General features: G+C 35.3%; 2 protein-coding genes across 6 annotated transcripts in view; one reads left to right on the top strand and one right to left on the bottom strand.

The window, feature by feature from the left end:
- Positions 1 to 24351, bottom strand: part of LOC145675444 (uncharacterized) — a 49034-nt gene that overhangs the window by 8370 nt on the left and 16313 nt on the right. For all 5 annotated transcript variants that reach the window (XM_081745867.1, XM_081745865.1, XM_081745868.1 and 2 more), the window contains exon 2: positions 5710 to 5857. Coding sequence is in view for 2 of the 5 variants with exons in the window: in XM_081745868.1 (XP_081601994.1) it covers positions 5710 to 5805 (96 nt within the window). In the remaining 3 variants the exon portion in view is untranslated. The remainder of the gene's footprint in view (positions 1 to 5709; positions 5858 to 24351) is intronic.
- Positions 12345 to 23870, top strand: LOC145675160 (uncharacterized). Its single transcript, XM_081745531.1, has 3 exons — positions 12345 to 12481; positions 16049 to 16815; positions 23852 to 23870. Exons 2-3 carry the CDS (start codon positions 16304 to 16306, stop codon positions 23868 to 23870), a joined length of 531 nt encoding a protein of 176 aa, XP_081601657.1. The 5' UTR covers positions 12345 to 12481; positions 16049 to 16303.

Below are 24351 nucleotides of genomic sequence, written 5' to 3'. Positions count from 1 at the left end.
ACTTGCACGTATTTTAGTTTTTCTTTTAAAATTGAATTGGTTCATTTTTTAATGTTAGTGTCGTTGACACAAGGAAACTACTTACTTTTAAATGGATTCAATACCGGCTTACAGTTTATAGCAGCTGATTCGTAAAGAAAATTGTGGTATTACATATCAAGTTAACCACTAACATTATCGTAAGTTTCTTCTTCTCTTTCTCTTTTCATTTGTTTGCACTATTACAAGTATTACGCTACTCTTTTATTTGAGAAGAGTATGCAAACGTGTCACATGGCGAAATTAATTGAGAATAGTAAGTAAATTTTTGTACCATTTAATATTTAAATTTTAGGATTTATATATATATAATAAGGATAATACAAATCTTTAAATCTGAGCGGATGATGATGCTTACATTTATTATTATTAAGACGCGATATATCATGTGTGATGTGCGAGTAAGCATGTCGAGTGCACATATAGAAAAAGGGAAGCATCATGTCGATGTAATTGACCGTGACAAAGCAGAGTGATTTTAAATTAGAAATTATGTAGCTAAATTGCTTCTTTCGATCAACCTGTGAAAAATTATTTAATTAGGAGTAACCTACAATACAGTTTGGTGAGAAATGATCATCTGCTCAAAATAGATCAAACATATTCTGGATACTTGTCACGGTAGGGTGTTTGTTCCGGCATAGTGGAAATGGCATCACGAGACAAGAAAAAACTGTGATTAGGGTCGTGATCCGACCGAAGATCAAATCCGAATGGGAGTGAAATTTGGTTGAGTCCCGGAGCTGATCAACAGTGTTTAAGCTACTAAAACTCAGGTAACCCAAAATTTACTTAAATTTTTAGGCAAGCAATTTCGAAATTTCTGGAACCAATATGGCGACTTCAACGGTACCATCATAATAATCTTTATTGAGATAACTTGAGTGACTGTGTTTATTAGTTTATTTATGTGTTGAAGGTGATGGATACAGAAATGTTGGGTTAAACGGTGTACGGCGTCACACATCTTAATTGTCTTTCCACTAATGTAGTTTAATTAAGGGAAGATTTATCAGAATCTTCTAGAACAATGATGGTAACTTCCCATAATTTCGGTTTCCATGTTTTCTTTTTATAATAAATACTGTTATTAACTTGAAATAGCTGAAATTCTATTTATGAACATGAGAAGTCCAGAAACTAAACAAAGTCTGGGACCTTAAGAGTAATTTTTTTTTTTTTTAAAGCATTTATAGATGCACTTGAGGCATCAGCTTGTTGCCCTTATTCGCGAGAGACTAACCTGTTACATCAAATTGATATTTTTATTTTATTTATTTTTTTATTTTTTATTTATTTATTTATTTATTTATTTATTTATTTTTTTGGCACTTCACTTATTTTGAATTTTCGTTTCTGTAATTCTCCTCACAACAACCGATATGTGTTATGAAGTAACTCTAAAGTGCTGTCTGGTAGGATTTTTTTTTTTTTTTTTTTTTTTTTTTTTTTTTGTAGTGCTTGCATGCCCATTTATATATATATTTCATTTGTCATTACTTCATCGTATTTTGGTTTCGTGGCTGAATTGAGTAACTCAATACTATGGCCATATATAGAGCGATGCCTCATATCTGCCACTGCTTCCTTCTAATCCTGAAATGGAGAAGGCGTGTTATTGTGGAATGTAGAAAAGGGGATATTATCGTTCATTGAACCAATATATTTAACAAAATAGCTTGAATAGTAATTAGAGAATACAATGTTGTTTAGGAGAAGAGGACGAGAATTGTAATTTGACTTGTGTGCCATTTTCTTTTGTGATCATGTCTTAGATAACCATAATGAAAGACGATCAGCCTATAATATCGTAGATGTGCTGCATATGCTATTGCAATGAGGTATTTTAAACAGAAAAAAAAAAAATACAATACAAACAAGTAAAGTTAAAAATGTTCAATGATTTATTTCAATACGAGGAAGTACATAAGAAATTTTATGAAATTAAATATTAAAATTGTATTTTGCATGAATAGTAATGTAAATCTTCGACCATTTACAAGGATTTTTCTATATAAATATCTTTTCTTCATTCGAACCATATTGATGTTATCCATCTTAATCAGAATGTTAAAATTTTGTATCCTGTTATCTGAAAAAAATAATCTAAAGATCGAATATTCTATTTTAGTTTCATGAATCATTTAAGTTACTATATAGTATAAATTTAATAGATATTGAACAGAATAGTACCTTTTTCCAGGTGTAAACTCTTCACGAATGGTTACTACTTTAGGAAGAACTTGGGAAAAGAGTTAGAATGCGTTGATTTAGAATTTAGATTTCTGGGCTTTCGGCATCTAAGGCCATATAGCCCTTCACGATTTGAGGGATGACGTCCCTCGGCGAGCACACAATCCAGGGAAAGGGAAGGAAGGAAGCGGCCTAGGACCTATAAGTTAGGTACCACCCGGCATTTGCCTGGTGTGAATGAGGAAAACCCAGGAAAACCTCATTCAGGGTGGCTGGCCTGAAAACCGAAGGCGAGAGCGTTAGCGACTACGCTACGCGGGTCCACCTTAGAATGCGTTGAATATAAATTTGAAAGTAAAAATTGGAAATTGAGAATGAATATTGAATTCTAGAATAATTTACTGGGAAAAAACAACTGGAGTCATTCTATATAAATACAACGAATTTAATTAATAATAATTATTATTTATTAAATTGGCTTAAGTTTCTTTCGCCTTTTTGTAAGGGGGGAGTATTATTTATCACACGTGTCTTATACAATACAAAATGTTTCACTTATGGACATTATAGGTAAGTGTTACTTAATCATAAGAACAAAAGAAGAAGAAAAAACTGAAATTTCGAAATATGTATATATCGGAAGGGGACTTCTTTCTTTGGACTCCTGAATACTACCTGAGATTGCTATATAGCTTAAAATTATGTATTTGTGAGTAATTTTTTTAAAAAAAATTATCGTTGCTTCTTTTGCTTGACATTACAACAACAGTTTTTGGTAGTCATAATTACTTGCGTACGTTCTCGTAGAGACCTGCACGGGCCGAATTTTTCGGCCCGAGTCCAACCCAGCCCGAATGTACCTAAGCCCGGCCCAGCCCGGGCCCGAAAAGTTTTGGAGATTTTCGGCCCGAGCCCGATAAATTTTAAATGTTTTTGTCCCGACCCCGGCCCGATAATTTTTTTAAAAAAATTAGCTCCAACCCCATTCTTTCTCAAAATTTAGTATTAAACTTGACCTAACCCTCAGAAACATTTTCTAAACTCTGGTTCACAACCTGACGCTTGCCTCCCGAATGGTACCATGGCCTCCTAGAACTTTGCCTGTCATCGAGAGAACAAAAACTCCATTTCCTGCAACAAAAACCTAACTTAATTGATTTTTAGCATAAAGTGAAGATGACAATATTGTTTAGCGACAGGCGAAACTTTCCCACCCCTTCTTGTCATATTTTGGGTTCAGAGAAGGACGAGGTCAAAGCTCAATTTACCGCGCAATTCCTGCAATCCTGTATAGTGAAAGTAGAGCCGCTAAGCAACACAAACTGCAAGTAGCTATTGCATTCTTTATGACATTTTTCACGGGCACACTTTTCAACGTTTGGCTTTATTCCAATTATCGTTTAACAAAAGTGTATAATTATTAAAGAATTGCAATTAATCGGCCCCAGCCCGGCCCGACCTGAAGAGAAATCAGTGTCGGCCCGCCCAAGCCCGGCCCGTGCAGGTCTCTACGTTCTCGCAAGTACGTAATTTTAAGAAACGGTGCAAATTTTAACGTTTATCATATCTCCGGAATGGGTGCAGATATCAAATTATTGTAAATTACATCATAATCTTTACGTCTATTGAAAACCATCCATGTAATTGGATGTGATAATTAAGCATTGTTTCAAAAAAAAAAAAAAAAAATCCTTTTCCATCCATTCTAACTGTGTTTCTGTAAGTAGTGTGAATGTGCCTCGCCCCTCCCGTCTCAGTTGCGTTAATACAGATGTAGAGGCTTTCAAAATTAGAAGTTCGTGGTATTCTAACACTGAACAACAAGTGCTGTATTATTAGTTTTGATCTATAGAGTTAAGATTTGTAATTAGCTGATGTAACACTATTTGAAAGAAAAGAAAATCTTTTGCGGATGACAACACTGTTAATCTGGAAATATTGCGGAGTATGCCAAACCATGTGCCTCTACTACGAGGATGGCAGAAATGTATTTTTATGATCAAAAGTGCCTCCACATCCCGTTACAGAGTATATCACTACGAGTTAAGTCTGCAAAAGACAGGCTGTATAGACATTTACGATATGCTTTTTATTTTGACTAGAGAATTAAGAAGCAATTTAGTTTAGTTACGGTTAAGATTCCAGCATCAGTGCAATGTCACCTGGGGAAAAATTCGGATTCTCAGTTTCTCGATTTCTTGTTTATGTTAAGGTAAGTACTACAATATGTATCAGTGACTGGCTGTATATTTTATTTTTGAAAACAGATCCTGCAGTCTACTTCCCGGAACATTCACCTCCAGGGATAAGGAAAAGAGAAAAAGAAAGAGGCATAACGCCTATAACAACTATTTGATTTACTAAACAACTATATTCCTATATTCGATTTACAAGGCAGGTAAAACAGAACCTAAAAATTTGAATAGTTGAAGAGGTCTCAACGAACCAGAATTCAATGACTTGTAACTTCCTTATTGCTACTGAGTGCTAAACTCCCGACTGTGAATGACCTATCATCTTCACAATTTAACTTAGAACAGGTCTTGATGAAATGGATCCTGCATTATGCCGGAAATATATCAGGTCATCCCATAAGTAATGTATTTTTGCGCATGAGGAAAACATTAATAAGTTATCTTGAACTCCATCGTTAGTCAGGAAAACAGTGTCAATCGGATTCTACAATACTTTGCCACCTGTCAACCAGCTGTTGAACCCCGCTGAAAGAAGTCACTGACTTTGGAGGCGAAGGACCGGGTCACGGTTCGACGCACAACATCATTATCTTACAGTGTTTTCCAGAAAGGTGGTTTAGCAGCTTGCGAAAAAGATAGCAGGCAGGCTATATGTGAAAACGCCGGGTGGAGGACTTTTTCTCAGCTACATTTCTCGATCTTAACATAGGTCAATCTTGCTGTGAATAGGCATATGTTACCTTCCTGAATGAGCACACTCTTGCAATGAACTAGAACAGGACATCGTTGTCCAGCTGCATAAGTCTTCTTTCTCGTGGTTTATCAGTCAGACTGATGTCCCCTGATCGAAACATTTGGTACCATCTATCACTTTCGCACATCCACAGCACCCTGACCATATACCAGATTGGTGTTTCGTCCCGCTGCGCCGGGTGGAATGTCCTGTTGAAACGCATACAGCATTACATGCCATGTGTAGTCCTCCGACACTGCCAAGATCAAACCCAAGCCACAATTCCCACACAAGGAGTAGGCCGGTTTCCTTCTACACACTGCTGCACAATGAAGAGCTCTATATCACACAGTTTTGTCAGACAGCGTCACTGCAGCGGTAACCGAAAAAATATTACTTAAGTGATGATCTGATAGATCAAAATTTAAGACAAATTGATCACTATAAAACACATAAAGAGAGTACTGTGTATATGTTGAAAAGTGTTCTATACGTTCAATAAAATATAAATAGTTCGTATATAGCACATTCTACAACTGTCCTACATACCTTGAGATATTCTGAGCTAAGAGCTTCGTAGATAGCTTTCAGTACTTCAATTACAATTTTCCCAGTAGCACTCTCTGAAATGCGTGTCGAGTACATTTAATTTCTAAAACTCTCTCCCGTAGCCAAGAAACATAATGCCACAGACAACCTAAAATGAGTAAGAAACAATACATTCCACGCAAATCATTACAACATGTTAAAAGTCATAATAATAGTAATGTATCAAAAATATTCGGAAGAAATTAATAGCACAGTATATACTGACACACAATCATAGTCATACGTCTTGCAAAGAAAATCAGATAAATAAACACACTGCTGAACAAGACTGCACTTATTTAATATAAAAAATACATTTACACGTGACGTTTCCATCTTCTAGCCAAGATCCTCATCAGAGTGTACGTCTGATGAGGATCTTGGCTAGAAGATGGAAACGTCACGTGTAACTGTGTTTTTTATATTAAATAAGTGCAGTCTTGTTCAGCAGTGTGTTTATTTTTCTGAGCACAGTATATAATATACTGGTCCGCATAAGCGTATGAAATCAATGTTGGTCATAATGAAACATGTAATAGTCTTCTGGTTTAATTAACTTCATCATTGTTGCACTCGAAAACAGAAATGAATAATGCACCTAATTATAAGTATAAAATACTAGTGAATTGAATGAACCATTTTCACGCGTCAGCCACTCATTTCCCATCCTTTCCGAATTTACCATGTACTTCCTTATATGGAAACCAATATTAATGATTTTAATGTTCAGTATATAGTGTGCAACGCTCTTTTCTATATAAAATAAATCAATTTTGGACGGAGAGAAAGGCTTAGGGCACTGTGATGACTATATTTACAGCTAGTAAATGGCATCAGAAAATTTCTATTGATATGATGAAGAAACCTAGGATCCGGTTCTGCCACAAAAATGTATTTTATAATAACGAAAATATACTAGTTACGTACTATGGCTCAATTTACACACAAGTGAGATGCCAAACCACGTTGTGTCGAATTACACGAAAGTTGTGCAAAGAATAGAAACAGAGAAACTACTGCATGTGTGCTATACAGTACGGATTTTTTATTAGAAGACGCCAACTAGAAAATGAGTAATAACTTGACGGGTCATACTAGCGTATAGTCGAATTTAGTCTATCGAAGAATTGGGGGCACAAAGGCTACACTCGTGAGGTAGATTTTTTTTTTAAGGGATGGCCGAAACTGGTTTCTGGTGAGATCGGGTTTTCGGATCTAGGTCTGGAACCGGTTTCGAAAACCGGATCTCCAAGAACCGGTTCCTCATGGAACCGGAACTTTGTGGGCATCCCTATTCTTTTGCCTGCATAATTCCTTTCACTAGTCTTGCAGCCCAGACCGAACAGAGGTAAATGTAGTGTAGATTCTGTTCCGAGTTGATGTAACGAAAATTTACATGTCGTCCACACCAACTGATTTGTTTCACTTTGATTACGCTTCTGTTATACTCGTCCGAATTCCGAAGACGCTCAGCGTTCGGGCATCCCTGTCTATTGTATCTCAATAAAGTGGTAACAACATTATAACATGACACTTTTATGCATGCTAGGTAGGTTATATTCATAGAGAAGTTATCAGTGTTGGGTTAGGTACTCATTTTTTGTACCTAGGTACAGGTACAGGTACTGATCAAAGTACCTAGGGTACTTTTTTAGGTACAATTTGCTACCCAAGAATTTTCGTGTGTAAACAAACAGTCGTCTGTCAAATGAAGTTAGAATATTATATTTAATTATAGTAATAGACCGGGGGGGGGCTTTATTGTACATTAGATAAAGATAGTTGAAATCTTAAGTTTTACGTCCCACGGTTATGCCGGTTAGGCTAAAGGAGACGGTGATGAGAAATGAATGAAATGAAGAAAGTGGGAGGAAACGGGAAAACCCCAAGAAAACCTACAAGCACGGTGTTTGTCCACCACGAAGTCCACACGGCGCGAGCTGGGATCGAACCAGGGACCCCAAGCACCGGAGGTGAACGCTCTAGCACTGAGCCACTGCGTCCCCACAAAGATAGTTTGAGTTTTGTAGATTAAGAGTGCATATCCATTTTGGCACTCAGTGAACATATTTATATATTCTGGTTAATTTCTCAAACGTCTTTCGATATATAACACTTTCTTTGGAAAATGTGTGTTGAGGTTTGTAACAAACCTTTTCCAAAGAAAAATATTGCAAATCAGAAAACACAAATATGCTCACTACCCGAGCAAAATTTATCCATTTTCTTTTGCTTCAGTTGTTTCTCGCATTTATACGTGAAATTTCTCGATTTTTCTTTGATTTTGTACTGTTAAATATTTTCACAACAATTATCAGTTAATACATGTAACTAAAATACTAGTATTTAATGAATATAATTTTTGCAGAGTCCAGAAATGACGAAGAATCTCGAAGAAAAGTCCACATGATCACAGACTACACAATTTTCTTGAAAGCTCAATGTATTTCCTTAACATTCAATGTATTTCCTGGAGAAATTCTATTCTAGGATTTCTCGTGCGCTTGAAATCTTAAGAACAATATTGACAGTGAACAGTAAACACAAATAATTTGTACTAGGACACTGTTTAAGAAGTGATCTATTTTATATTATTTGAAAATGACAACAATAAACGCAATGTACATTAATAAAAAGTGATCAGTTTTTTTCCCATGGTTCAGAAACACGAACACTTATCCCTTGTCCCCCACTGTAGCTTTTACTAATACACTGCGAGGCTAAATGAAGCAGTTCGAGTTTCACCAATAGCCAAATTTCAGATTTTTCATTTCTTCTCCTTAGCGTAACTTGATTTGAAAAGTAGTAAAGTTTCAAACATATCCGTCAGTTAGACGGTTTCTTCTCGCAATCAAAATTTGTCCTCCGTTGCTCAAAAGCCGCTCGACTGGGGTAAATTGTATTATGTTTTAAAAAGATCTCTTTCACAATTGGAAACGAATGCAATGCTGACAGATCTTTGTTTTTGTTCTCCAAATAGACAGTACTTGCATTTGGGCTGTATTACTTGCTGATGAAAGCGTGTCTAAGGAAGGCTTTTGATTCAGAAAATCAAAAAGCCATCAGAATCACAGTCGGAAGGCTCTGACATTGCTCCTAAATCACTGGTTTTAAGTCCTAACAACTTTGCAGCTTCGCTAAACAATAACTGCTTGCACATGTTGAGCTTCTCGGGATCAGTTTTGATCCATTTTAGTTTGAACTTCGGGATAGTACAAGTTGCGAGAACGTACATACACCTTGCTCGAGGAAGAACTTACGTCATTCACTGACGCGAAGCGGCTCCCCAAGCCTCCCAAGATAGAGCTTACAAGAGAACAGAATTCCAAATGTGTAAATGAGTGAAGTTTCGATTTCATTTGATACAATACAGGTAAAACAAATCCCAAATAATAGTTAGCGCCCTGCAGTTTGTTCAGCGCTGATGTCAGAGGATTCATAACTGTGATACATTCACTCAAAAAATCAATGTCAGATGTTTTGAATCAGCCTATGTTGAATCGCTCGCATAGGTTTCCTAGATGACTTTTGATCGAAACAATCTTTGTGATCGAGTCGAATGAAGAATTCCATCTTGTTGAACATGTGGCTGGAAGTCAAAAGCCACATATGTCCTCGAAAATGTCCGCTGATTTTGTAGATCTGCTGATAGTGTTCCATAGAGGACAACAAGAAATTGAGTGGTTTAAAGCCATGCGATCGTGATCAAAAGAAAGCAGTGATGCCAGTTCTTACCAAATATGACCAACCGAACCAAGTGAAATTACACCAAGTCTCGAATTGTTTGTGCTTTGGATTTGATACTAGCTCAAACTAAAACCAAGAATTACATGAGCTAACAAATAATGATATAGCTGAACTTTGATCATTGGTGAAGCAGGTAACAAATTATGATTCACTGAAAATCAATGTGTGCGAGCGAGATGGATCAAAAAATTTCTTTCAAAGAAACAAGAAAATCTGCAATATTTGTTTTGTGTGCGACCTACCTAAAAATAGGTACTAAGCATAGGAAAATCGTACCTAGATACAGGTACTAGATACTAAATACTAAATGTACCTAGGTACGGGCCTTAGGTACGCGTTTTGTACCTAGGTACTTCCCAACACTGGAAGTTCTAAAGATTGTAACCCGAAACTTCTCACTAATTAAGGGCAAAGCAAACTACACTGGATAAATAAAGGTGTTCTGAGTAGCAACGTTTTCATTTTACTACTATTACTACTACAGAGGCGAAGGTATAGAAATATTATTAATGTTTATGACATACATCTATTGCTTCAGGAAGAAATAGTAATATGCAAATAGTTAATTACATTACTTGAAAAACCTTGGCACAATAATATTTATGGACCCTTTTCTTGGAAAGCCTGAAAAATCTCTTGTCCGGAGCTGCTGAATCATCTTTCAAACTTGCATTAGACTCTTGTATTTCATTAAATAGACTATTTAATTATTTTTTGTTTTATTTTCCGTTACAGAAGGGAAATAGTCCCTTACAGATTCTGAAACTTTTCACCTTGTGCATCATATGTAGGTGGAGTTAGGAAGGGACGTAGAGGATGAAAATGTACAAAAATAGTCCTATTACATAACCTAAGCTCACCTAGAAAATACATAAACAAACTAAATTCTTCCCGAATACCGGTACATACGGAGGCACTGTTTATTTAATTTTTATCTACAAACATCAGACATATTTTAGACAAAAAACTATGCGTTCATGCGGTGATGAGTAATTGAACCTCTTGAAACTCTTATCTTTCTTTATATAAAATGTAAATAGTTTATATTGACAATGTACCTTCAAAGATTCAGAACAAATAAGTTCAACATTTACGCTCGAGATACAGATGAACAGTTTAAGAGTATAATTTACTCATCACTGTACGAACACACAAGTTATATTTTTGTTGCAGAATTTATAATGTGCTCTATCCATTCAATTAGTTATCAGGTAATTATATTTAGCAGTATCGGAAACAGAAATTCCTTAACACGCATCAGGGTGGATTGATTTAAATCAGTCTGATTTAAATCACTTGATTTTTTAAAATAAAAATCGTTGATTTAAATCAAATTCCGAAATAAATTAGTTTAAAGTGAAAATAAGTAAAATCCAGCCTCTGTTATGTTACTTCAATTATGGGAGATAATCATAATACAATAAGATGCAAATGTATGTATGATACAGCACAGTATGAAAAGGAGTGTTTCATGCTGGAGAGGATTAGGGAAAATCCCGTTTTGAAGGGTAACGGAAGAATTCTGCTTTCTTATCTTCGTAACATAAGATTTTTAAATCGTTAACTATTCCAACGAGAAAATCACCATTGACATTTAAGACGAAAATTCTTTTGTGTGCACGTCTGTTTGTTTGTTCTCAGATAATAGGGGCGTATTTATAAAGGGGTCCGATTCCCTCTCCGAAACTTAAATCTTTTTTAGATTTTATAACTTTAGGCGAAATTTGCGTATTTTATATGTATTTCGTGCCACAAGCTTGTTCCATATTTCTTAGGTATGCCTCTGTTAAGTATTAAATATGAGTAACTTTTGTGAAAAAAAAGTATCATGAGTAGATGTCCCCTCCTATAGATGGCCGAGTCAGCAAAAAATTATCTTGTTTTCCTAGAAATCGATATCATTTCCTGGAATTGGTAGGCAAGTTTCGACAAGCCTTTAGTTGCTATGTTCATAGCCTTTTACGGGTAGTACAGAAGCGCGTGGGAAAATTTTGGTTTATTTGAACCCCCGTTACCCCCTACTCCTCCTGGAAAGTCAAAGAGCATAAGCGATTTAGCCCCATTGATCCTATTCCCACGAGATGACTGTAGAATATGAACTGAAAGCATGATATTCAAATGATCGAAGCTTCTCAGGAGATTGTATGAAATTGGTCTTAGTTGCTAAGGTAAAGATTATATGTCATGATTTTTTTAAAAGCGTGAGATGAGACACACTATATGAGTCTCATAACGAAACACATACTCATGCAAAATCATGTTGATTAGCCCCTTGGCCCTATTCCCACAAAGTGTCTGTAGAAGACGTGATAGTCAAATGATCAAAGCCTCTCACGAAATTGGCTTAGTTGCTAAGGTAAATATTGTATTTCACAATTTTTTTAAAGACGTGAGACATGAAACCAGATATAAGTCTCATAACGAAACACATACCTATACACTCCTTTCCCCCACACCTCCTGCGAATGGATTCCATTGATTGAGCAAATTCTAATAATGGAAACTTCTCATAGCATATCATATTGTTTAAAACGTAGGGTGTGAAGTGTGTTATATGAATATTCACAGGATGATATCTGCTATGCTAAGTAAATCGATATCACTTCCTGTTTAGTTGTTATGTTCATAGCCTTTGAGAACATCATGTTGCTAGAAACAAGATGAAACATACCTTTTAGGGTTACCATCAGCTATAGGTTCATGAAAAAACACGCCTTTTCTAGTCGCCTTGTATTGGTTAGCTAATTTGAATTCCCAAGCCCCGCCCCCCTCCCGCAAAGACTCTTGAACGTCTACCGGATCTTCATCAGAGTCCTTTCAGTTACCACGATTGAAACCTACCAATTGATTGTGTTTTCAGCTTAAACTGTAGTGAGTGTTTTGTGCTTTAAGTTCTTAGGATTAAATCCTATCAATTGATTGTGTTTTCAACCTAAAACTGAAGTGTATGTGTGTTTTGTGATACCGCTCGTTCTTATTAAAATAGGTAAGTAAAATATATATATATATATGTTCTTTCTTCATTTAGTTATAAAGGCAGTTGAAAGAACAAGTGTATTTATTCAAAGTTCCGTTCATGTTCTAACATTTAAAAAAAAACACACAGACACATATGTGAATGTCTGTTTTGTTAGTCTCTTTCTTCCTCTGTTTTGTTAGTACATTGAACTTCATCTTAAAATGGTTTAGTTTCAAGAACAACAGATAAGATGCCATTGTCAAATGTTTTGATGATACGTACTACAACGAGATAACAAGACTGCCCTAGTTAAAAACACATAAGCGAACTTCTATGATGCTTCTAAGAAAAATGATAAGATGGAATTCTTGAATGTTTTCTGGTTCGCATTGCAATTGTCGCAAGAAGTGTCTGTAGACTTGGTATTTTAATTTTGATAATATGATGTATACGTCTGTCTTTCTGTTTGTAAATGAAATCTTTTAAACATTGAAGAGATTTACGTCCAACAATAAAGCCAACAAGGTCTGTCTGTCTTTCTATGTCGGTTATGCTAATGGAGGCGATGGTGATGAGTTGAGTTGATTTTAGTTCAGCGTCCCTTTCAACAGCAAGGCTATATGAGACGTGGACCTACTGATTATCGTGGAATCTGAACCACTAAGTTTTACGTCTTACAGTTATGTCGGCTATGCTAATGCAGGCGGTGATGATGAGTTGATGAGTTGAGTTGATTTTAGTTTAGCGTCCCTTTCAGCTGCGAGGCTATATGAGACGTGGACCTACTGATTAACGTGGAATCCGAATCACATGAGCTCCAGCCGGGACGATGGTAATGAGAAATGAATGAATGAAATGTTGCATTAAATTCCCGTACACGGTGTTTGTCCATCGAGTTTTACGTCCTACGGTTACGTCTACTAGGCTAATGAAGGTGAGGTGATAATGAAAAAATGAATGAAATGATGTAATGAAGAAAGTGGAAGGAAACTGATGAACTCCGAAGGGAAATCCACGCATATGATGTTTGTCCATCACAAAGTTCATAGGGCACGAACTGGGATCGAATCAGGGACCCAAGCACTTGAGGTGAACGCTCTACCACTGAGCCACCGTGCCCTCTGGAACGTAAAATGAAATGATAAGGACGGTTTTCCGGGGACAGTCAATAGCATCTTTTCGTTAAGTTGTAAAGGAAGCAGGGAATTTGTGGTCGCTAAAATTAATGACAAGTATATAGAAAAAAAAAGACGTGATTTGAACACGGGACCTCATGCACCAGAGGTGAACACTCTACCACTGAGGCACTGAAGTTAATTTCATAATTTTCTAATGTTAATAAGAGTGAAATCTAACGTTAAATACACATACACAAGTCAACGAACTGAGAGAGAGTTTCTGTATCTGCAATGTCTACTTGCAAAGAGCAGAAAAATAAGATAACAGAACATGTTTTGTATTTCAATGTTGTTCTCCAGCTGTCGCGTCAACATTATCTTAGGTCATGGTTTCAGACAACACGAAGCGAAGATATGTATGTGTGTGTGTGTGTTTTAGGTAATATTAAAACAGTGTTTGAGATCTAAAACTTTACAAAACTAGTGTTGCTTATTCATCTCGGATGTCGTTACCTATGTCATATGATGTTGATTGATTTTTGAGTTTAACGTTCCGTTCAGCAGCGAGGCTATATGCACCACAAAGTTCACACGACGAAAGTTAGGATTGAACCAGAGACCCCAATCACCGGAGGTGAACGCTTTACCACTGATCCACAGAACCCCACGATTTCAACATGGGGCACAAATCTTCAAGTTAAAACAATTGTCTATTCTCAAATAAGAGAACATTTCTCCATTTCTTTAAGTTGATCTAGGAAGTTGAACTTTATACAGTTTTCTCCATATTATAGTCTAAGCTGTATGTGATATTACTTTAAAAGGACGAAAGTAGTTAAAATATTCCCTATTATTATCATCAATTTCTTCTAAAATGCTCAGAATCCCGTCATAGAATTCGTATACTAGCTATGTACACAGGCGTGCATTAAGAAATTTTTTGTTGGGAGAGGTCCAAGCTTTGGGCGAGGGGGCTCAAACACTACAAGCCTCTGTGTAGTATTGAACGCGTATTATTTTGCACTCGAAAAGACAATAAGTACTTGTAAAATACTTTCATCTATATTGTCATAGCGTCCCTTTCAGCAGCGAGGCTATATGAGACGTGGACACTAAATCACCAAGGTCCCCATATCACATCACAAGTGAACACTTTACCATTGATTCACCGAGTCCCCTTAGATCAAAGTACAGTACTCATGTAATAATATTATGTAACATAAAGTTCACTTGTCGAGGGGCTCCCTGGGGGGTAATATTCATACACGTAAAATATTTTAAAATAAACAATATTAGTACCGATTCCATAGTTTTCGAAGGTGCTGTATTCAATAAAGACACTTTGAAAATAGTAATATGTCATCTAAGGGGTAAAAAAAGTGGTGAGCTCATGGGGTCTCCCTGGGGGGTAATATTCATACATGTAAAATATTTTAAAATAAACAATATTAGTACCGATTCCATAGTTTTCGAAGGTGTTGTATTCAATAAAGACACTTTGAAAATAGTAACATGACATCTAAGGGGTAAAAAAGTGATGAGCTCACGGGGGATGATATTCATACACGTAAAAATAATTTAAAATAAACAGTATTAGTTTCGATTCCATAGTTTTCGAAGATGTTGTATTCAATAAAGACACTTTGAAATCAGTAACGTGACATCTAAGGGGTAAAAAGTGTTGAGCTCCCGAGGGTGATATTCATACACGTAAAATAAACAACATTAGTATCGATTCTATAGTTTTCGAAGGTGTTGTATTCAATAAAGACACTTTGAAATCAGTAACATGACATCTAAGGGGTAAAAAGTTGTGGGCTCACGGGTGTGGTATTCTTACACGTAAAAAATAATATAAAATAAACAATATTAGTATGGATTCCATAGTTTTCCTAGTGTTGATTCCATATCGTGACAGGATTCCAATCTGTGACTTCCCGTGCACTAAAGATGAACGCTGTATCACGTAAGAAAAAGAGATGAAATCTTTTAGTTTAAAATGTCTTCCATCCCTCATTCACACGTTAAGGGGAGCATATGAATAAGACACATGTAGGAACGGTTTTCCGGGGAAAGTCAATAGCATCTTTTCGTTAAGTTGTAAAGAAGATAGCATTGAATTTGTGGTCGCTAAAATTAATGACAGTATAAAAGAAAGAAGTGTAGAGAGGAGGAGGAGGAGGAAATATGGATTTCGCGTTCACTAAAATTAACGATAAAATTCTAAAACAGAATAAGTATAAAAGACCGTGTAATCTACATATCTTCATTAGTCAATACATTTGAAAGAGATTGTGAGCATACATTTGTTTCACTCTTCATTCCATGGAATAGGAAGAAAAGTTAAAAATATTTAAAAGGTATGATGAGAGATTATTTCATTGACATTATAAAGTTCTGTCTTATATAGTATATATTTATATATCTAATATATATTGATTTATAAGTAACAAAATTCATTTCTTTTTTATTTTAGGTTGCATACAAATAAAGATAAGTGTAATCCTTTTCCCTATTCCCGTTGATATTATTATTATTATTCCTTTTTAATTACTTATATATATCACATTTTACTTACTCGTATATTCTTTTAAACGCTTATATACCCTTTCAAAATATTTATATACATATATATATTCCATTTAAATAAGATTTATATATCCTATTATATACTATTACATATACCATTTACATATATTGCATTACGTATATATACATCTGAGGAAGAAAAATGGCAAAAGAGAGTACGCAAGATTTACTGAAGGAGATAACGGTCTTCATTAATGACATTGAAGAAGAAGAAGAAGAGGTAATGGACGTAAATAACGAAACGCAAGTTCTTTTAAGTGAAATAAATGCCATAATCGGGATAGAAGAAGAAGAAGAAGAAGAAGAAGAAGACGCAAAAGAAGAAATGGAAATAGATCATCATGAAAAAATGCAAGAAGAAGAAGACGGAGAAGAACAAATGAAAATAGAAGAAAGAATAGAAGAAGCAGCAACAGCAACAGCATCAGCAACAGAAGAAGAAGAAGAAGAAAGAGAAACTATTGAAATTCAAATTCCAGTAGAAAAAGAAGAATATGATGAAGAAGAACTATTACAAATATTGAACAGTGCTAGCAATAGAACGATAACAGAAGAAGCATCAGGCCGTATTAAAGAAATTATAAAGTGGTTACAAGAAGGAACAGAAGAAGACGACGAAGAAAGGAGAAATGAAGAAGAGCTGCTAAATCTCACGTTTTCCCAAATAATAGGAGAGGATTACAATAAGGAAGAGATGAAGATAGAAGAAGAAGAAGATAAGTTTTACACGAATGAACTAGAAAATTGGATTAACAATTTGTTTCCCGATCCCAGAAAAGAAGAAGAAGAAGTAATATATCCCTCAATTATGGAAATATTAGCAGAGGCTAGTGTAGAACACGAAGAAATGGAAGTCGATTTAGACGACATAGAAAAAAGAATGGACGAATTGCTAACCGTATTTCAAGCACAACGAAATTCAAATATACAAGTAGGATTCGGAAATAACAACCGTAATGATGGACACAATAGATTTCATATAATAGAAGAACGAAGAAGACAATACAGAAGATACAATATGGAGGGTAGAATGCTACGATTCCGTCTAGCCCCCGTACGTGCAGATGAAAACCCTTTTACGGCAATTGAAGCAAGTCTACGGGCACTAATAGATTATTTACTACGTAATGTGGACCAGCATGATTACGTAGGAATAACAATCACAAACGAGAGAGAAGGACATCGTCCATTTTGGTTGTCATTCAGAGAAGCAAGAAATCTTTCAGCAGAAGTTCTATGGATAAGTTATGAGAAAGTACTGCAAAGTAATGCGGCTTTTCTTATAAATGAAGATTGCATCGTGAATTTTCATCATGTACGTATGCCAAGAGGACAAGGTCCTTTGAAACAACATATTTTGAATACTGAAGAATATGTAAAGGCAAAACGTGGTATTATCACAATTAAGAATAAAGACACAAGATGTTTAGCACATGCAATCGTCGTTGCCATAGGACTGAAAAAATACAAGGGAAGAAATCAAACTGAATATAATAGATATGTAAAAAATCAAAGTAAATATATAATAGAAAAAGAAGCAGAAGAACTGTGTGAAGCTGCCGATGTAGATCTTAGTCATGGTGGTGGAATTCCTGAAATTCGTAAATTTCAGGAATATTTAAAGGATTATAAAATCACAGTGTATAGGGGCTTTTCAGGAAGTGATGTCATGTTTGAAGCACCACCAAGTGATAACGAGAGAACTGCTTTAAATTTACTGTTTATAGATAACCACTTCAACGTCATTGAAAGCTTGACATCATGTTTTAGCTGTAAATTTTATTGCGAAAGTTGTCATAAGAAATATGAAAAAAAGCATGAACATTTGAAACATTGTACAGCTGTATGTTTTCGTTGTCATCAGAAGCCACCATGTGATTTTAAAGAAACCCATATTACATGCAATGATTGTAATCGAGAATTTTATGGCCAGTCATGCTATGACTATCACAAGTCAGCGCCGTATCAAAATGGAAAGCCTTTATGTTCCATTGTGAAATGTTGTGCCCAGTGTTTGAAAATTTATGTAATGAAAGAAAAACGTTCTCACGTATGTGGAGAAACATATTGCAACATTTGCTATGCTATTGTACCACCCAATCATGAATGTTACATGAAAGTGAATGAAAGAAGAAAATCGAAAAAAGCCAATGAAAAAATCATCATGGAGAAGAAAGCTATGATTCTGTTTTATGATATTGAATGCACACAAGATACGAAAATAGAAGATGAGGACGCAAACATATATGAACACATACCTAATGTCTTGGTTAGTCAACATGTATGTTACCAGTGTTATGAAGATAACAACATCAAGAATGATTGTGTCATTTGTGGAAAGCGAGAAAATATTTTTGACGGAGAAAATGTAATAGAAGATTTTCTAAAACATCTTCAACAACGTCGACCAAACATTAAATCAGTAGTCTGTGTTGCCCATAACTCAAAGGGATATGACGCACATTTCATCATTAAGACCATGGTTGAGAAGATGAATTGGACTCCAGAAGTAATCATGAATGGAGCAAAAATTCTCTCTCTTAAAATAGGAAACGTAACCTTCATCGATTCACTAAGCTTTCTTCCTATGCCCTTAAGTAAATTAAGTGGTGCATTTGGGCTTCAATCGTGCAAAGGATATTTCCCACACTTCTTTAATCGACGTGAGAACCAAACCTATGAAGGGCCGCTTCCAGACATTAAATATTATGGAGCAGATACTATGAAAGTAGACGAAAGACGCAAGTTTCTCCAATGGTATACCGAACATCAAAACGACACCTTTAAAATGAAAGAAGAACTCATCAAGTATTGTGTACAGGATGTCGAGGTATTACGTCAAGCCTGTATTTCATTTATGAATACATTTGAATCTGAAACTAATGTCAATCCCTTACTTGAATGTATTACAATTGCCAGTGCATGTAATTTGGTATATCGTAGAAATTTCTTAAAGGAAAATACAATTGGTATCATACCAAAGAACGGATATCGATGGAGAGATGTACAATCAGTTGAAGCAGTACAATGGATAGCTTGGGAAGAAAAAACCAGAAACATCCAAATTACCAATGCTGCACGTAGTAAGGAAAAACGAATAGCATCAATGAAAGTAGATGGTGTATGGACAGATCCCAATACAGGAAAAATACACGTCTGGGAGTATGAAGGCGATTTCACACATGGTTGTATCTACTGCTACCCTAACGACAGAGATAAACCCATCTATAACAATACTACAGATACCATGGAATTTCGATATGAAGCAACAAAGAAGAAAATCCAAAAATTAAAAGATTTTGGCTGTGAAGTGCATGAAATATGGGGTTGTGAATTTAAAAAACAATTGGCAGGAAATGAAGAGATGAAGAAGTATGTTAGTAATCATCCGTATACAAAGAAAACACCATTAAAACCTCGTGACGCTTTTTATGGAGGACGTGTGAATGCCATACGTTTGTATCATAAAGCACAAGAATCTGAAGGAGAGACCATAAAATACAAAGATGTTATTTCATTGTACCCATTTATCTCTAAGACTAAGAAGTTTCCAATTCGTCATCCTACTATCTACCTGCCTGGAGATTCAAATATTCCCACCATTGAAGAAGTAGAAGGATTAGTTAAGCTCAGTATTTTGCCTCCAAAACAACTGTTTCATCCTGTACTCCCTTATAAATCAAATGATAGATTGATGTTTCCACTCTGCCGTACATGTTGTGATGAATTAAACCAAGCACCTTGTAATCACAACGATGAAGACCGAGTGCTACATGGAACATGGGTAGCAGATGAAGTAAGAAAGGCATTAGAAAAAGGATACAAAATAATAGATATTCATGAAATATGGGCATATGACGTTGTTCAATATGATGAAAAAACAAAAAGTGGTGGCTTATTTGCAGAATACATAAACACCTTCCTGAAAGCAAAAACAGAAGCAAGTGGATGGCCAGCATGGTGTGAAACAGATGAATTAAAGAAGAAGTACATTCAGCAATTTTATGAAAAGGAAGGAATACGTCTAGATGAGAACAAAATTAAACATAATCCAGCACTTAGAAGTTTAGCTAAATTAATGCTAAATTCATTTTGGGGAAAATTTGGTCAACGTGAGAACATGGGTCATGTCAGCATTATTAATGAACCCAAGGAATTATATGAAAAATTAACATCTCATGATATAGATGTTCATCAAATATTCCCAGTAAATGATGACATGTTATATGTATATTGGCAATACACCGATGACGTTCCTGTTTCACTACCAACAGTAAATGTTGTCATAGCCGCATACACAACAGCACAAGCAAGATTAGAATTGTACAAATATTTAGATCAGCTACAAGAAAGAGTATTATATTTTGATACTGATTCCGTCATTTATACGCAAAAACCTGGTGAAAGTACAATTCCAACTGGTGACTTTTTAGGCGATTTAACAAATGAAGTCCTCGAATATGGTAAAGAAGCCTATATTTCAGAATATGTATCGGCGGGCCCGAAGAATTACAGCTTACGTATTTTTGATCCCAGCACGAAGAAGGAGTTTCAAGTATGCAAGATACGAGGCTTTTCATTAAACTATGAATCTTCAAAACACCTAAATTTTGATGTAATGAAGAAAATGATAGTAGATAATGAAGAGGATGCAGAAGAAGAGGAAGAATCTCGTCCCACGGAAGTAAAAATTACCAATGAGAAAAAAATTTGCCGCAGGAAAGACCATACTATCGTCAGCATGCCCGAAACAAAAATTTATAAGATAAATTATATTAAACGACGTAGAATACCAAATTCATATGATACTCTTCCATATGGCTACACTACTTCCAACAAAAGAAGAAGAGAAATGTAATAAGGCCCTTTATAAATATACGTATGAAGAAAGAATGATCATATTCTTTAACATGGACACGACGTGGAAACATCCCTTTTCATGTATTGTTGCCGGACCAAGTGGATGTGGAAAAACTTCCTTTGTAATACGTTTCCTGTCCAATTTACCACGTATGGTTAATACATCGTTTCGTCATATTTATTGGTACTATGCAGAATGGCAAAATGCATACAGAGAAATTTCGACAAAAGTACAATTTATTGAAGGATTACCTCGAACAAAAGACTTTTTACCTGAAACTGGACCACATCTTATTATTATTGATGATCAAATGTGTGAAGTGAACCGCAATATAGTTGATTTCTTTACAAAGGGTTCTCATCATAGAAATCTTAGTGTACTATTTATTACACAAAACATATTTCATCAGGGAAAAGGAAGCAGAGATATGAGCTTAAATTGTTCTTATCTCGTATTATTTAAAAATCCAAGAGATAAATCACAAATTAAACATTTAAGTTATCAATTAACTCCTGAGAATCCAAAATTTCTTCAAGAAAGTTTCAACGACGCAACAAAGTTACCATATGGATATTTCTTTATTGATTTAAAACAGGATACGCCAGATGAACTTCGTTTTCAAACAAATATTTTTCCTGATGATATTTATCATTACGTTTATGTTCCATCGAAATAGAAGAAGAAGATGTGTTTATAATGTTTGTTTTAAACTGTGTTTCTTCATTCTGACAATATGTCTCCAAGAGTAAAACACGGAGATCTTCTTCGTACGCTGAGCAAAGCAAATCCTAAATTACGTAAAGCTATATTGGCCAATGCAGACTCTTCAGTGATTCGAAGTATTTGCGAATGTTGTTATAATGTGTTAAAAGGGAATGTACCTCTTACAAAGACACAGAAAGCAAGATTAAAGCGATACAAGAGGACGCTTCGATATCTTGTGAAGAAAGGAAACTCCATCCAAAAGAAGAAGAAGCATTTATTAGTACAGCAGCAGGGTGGATTCCTACCGGCATTATTAGCTCCTATTTTAACTGGTGCATTATCAAGTTTACTATTCCGTTAGTACAATGGAACACGCAAAGAAGATGATTTTAGTTCCACCTGAAGTTCTGAATCGTATACAAGCACCAACATCATCATCATCATCAGCCCTGGAGAAACGTGAATCTAATTTGGATCAAGAAATGCAAGAGATTTTACAGTTATCATCGCTTAGTGATGAAGAAAAGTGGAATCAGTATAATAATATTCTTCAAAAATATTTACATTTAATACGAAAACAAGAAGAAACTGTGACACTTTCAATTACGTCAACTAAATCAGAGAAGCCTGAAGTAGAAGAAGAAATATTATTATCTATACCCAAAATGTTTCGTAAAAGAGCTGAATTACTACTACATAGAATGAAACATGATGATAATATCACGTGGGATAATAAAGGAACTGTTTACATCAGAGGTGATAAACTAGAAGGATCTCACATTGTAGATTTAATTTCTGATGTGTCGCGACCCCGGAAACACACAAATCCACCGGGATGGGAGAAATTTTGTAATTATTTATCTTCTAATAACACACCTCAAGAACTTATTGGAAATCCAAAACGTTTGTCATATATTTTACGACGAACTAAAGTATCACCAACAGCATCATCGTCAAGGGAAAAAATACCTCTGAAATCGTTTGCAGAAGACGACGAAGAAGAAGAAGAAGAAGAAGAAGAAGAAAAGGAAAAAGTAATATCTCCTATAAGGAAAAGGAAACGTGCCTGTAAACGTCCAGTATGGTCAAGGTGGAAACCGTAAACAAACAGTTAAGCAAGATTTACTACAACCCTTCACATCCTGCCTCGTTTTCAACTGTTAAAAAATTGTGGATAGCTACAAAGAAGAAAATTCCATAAAATCATACGTACAAGAAGAAAAGGCAGCAGAAAAGAATATCTTGTTCATTGGAAAGGATATCCTTCTTCTTTCGATTCCTGGATACCTGCATCATCCGTAAAGAAGATCGAGAAGTACAATGGAACCTGATGGAGATTTTTACGTTACGCTTCCCAGTAATAGTTCTATGGAATATTTTCCTGACAACACCTTAACATCATACACTACGAAACTTCATCAAAGAATGGAATTCCATGAAAAGTGGGAAGTGGCTATTGTTGAAATTCATTATCCTCATTCAATATTAAATATTAATGACGAAAATAATAAAATTTTTTACAAACCTGCAAAAAGTGATGAATGCAAATTTATAACTATTCCTGTACGTTATTACACTGACATATCAGAATTGATAAAGATAATAAATACGTACAACAGATTCACAAATTTACATATTTCTTATACTCGTGAGAGTAATACCTGTTTTATACGACGTCTTCATAAAGACATAGATGTAGACGTTGCATTATCACCAAGTGTTAGTGCGATGCTGGGGTTTGATCCAAGCGTTGATTTAAAGGATATGCAACAAGGCCAAAGCATTCCAAATTTACGTTTAGGCCTTCCATCTACAATGTATGTGTATTGTGATATAATTCAATCTGTATTTGTTGGAGATACAGTAGCACCATTATTACGTATCATAAATATGAATCCTGTGAATCATACATTTGGAAGTAGTGTTATAGAAATTTTTAATCCTCCACATTATGTGCCTATAGAGAAGATGCATTTTGAACACATCAAAATAGATATAAGAGATAGTACAGGCTCTCCACTGGCATTCACTTTCGGAACTGTATGCGTTAAACTACATTTTCGACCAGTGCGTCAACATCGACAAATATGAATAATCCATATTTACAATATTATCAAAAACAAGCTCTTTCTGGAACTGGTAACGTCTATGTTGGTTCCCCTTATCAAGTTGGACATGGTATTGGAAGTTTCCTTGGAGGATTATTTCGTTCTGTCATGCCACTAGTAAAACAAGGAGCTAAAACAGTAGGAAAGGAATTATTAAAATCTGGAGCAAACGTTATTACTGATGTCATCATCGACAATCAACCTATTAACGAATCCTTTCATCAACGAATGGGTGAAGCGAGATCCGTCTTGCAAGACAAAGCAAAAAATAAACTGAAATCTATGCTAGGATCTGGATATCAACGAAGGAAAAGAAGAATTACACATCATTCCATCTTTAACCCTTCACCATTACACATCATCAAGCGCAAGAAGAAGAAGGAGAAGGGCAAGAGGAAACGTACACAGAAAACAAAGAAATATCAGTCTTATAAGAAGAGGAAGTTATCACACGATATCTTTGATTAAATCATCACCATTATGGCTTTCTTACATCATCAATCCTGCGAGTGTGTA

Source organism: Thermobia domestica, chromosome 18 (assembly GCF_964235325.1).
Source record: "Thermobia domestica chromosome 18, izTheDome1.hap1.1, whole genome shotgun sequence".
NCBI lineage: Eukaryota > Metazoa > Arthropoda > Insecta > Zygentoma > Lepismatidae > Thermobia > Thermobia domestica.
The sequence above is the reverse complement of the archived record's forward strand: the minus strand, read 5'-3'. Positions and strand labels throughout refer to the sequence as shown.

Coding starts and splice junctions, on each gene's coding strand:
- LOC145675160 (XM_081745531.1), top strand. CDS start 16,304: ATGGCAAAAGAGAGTACGCAAGATTTACTGAAGGAGATAACGGTCTTC.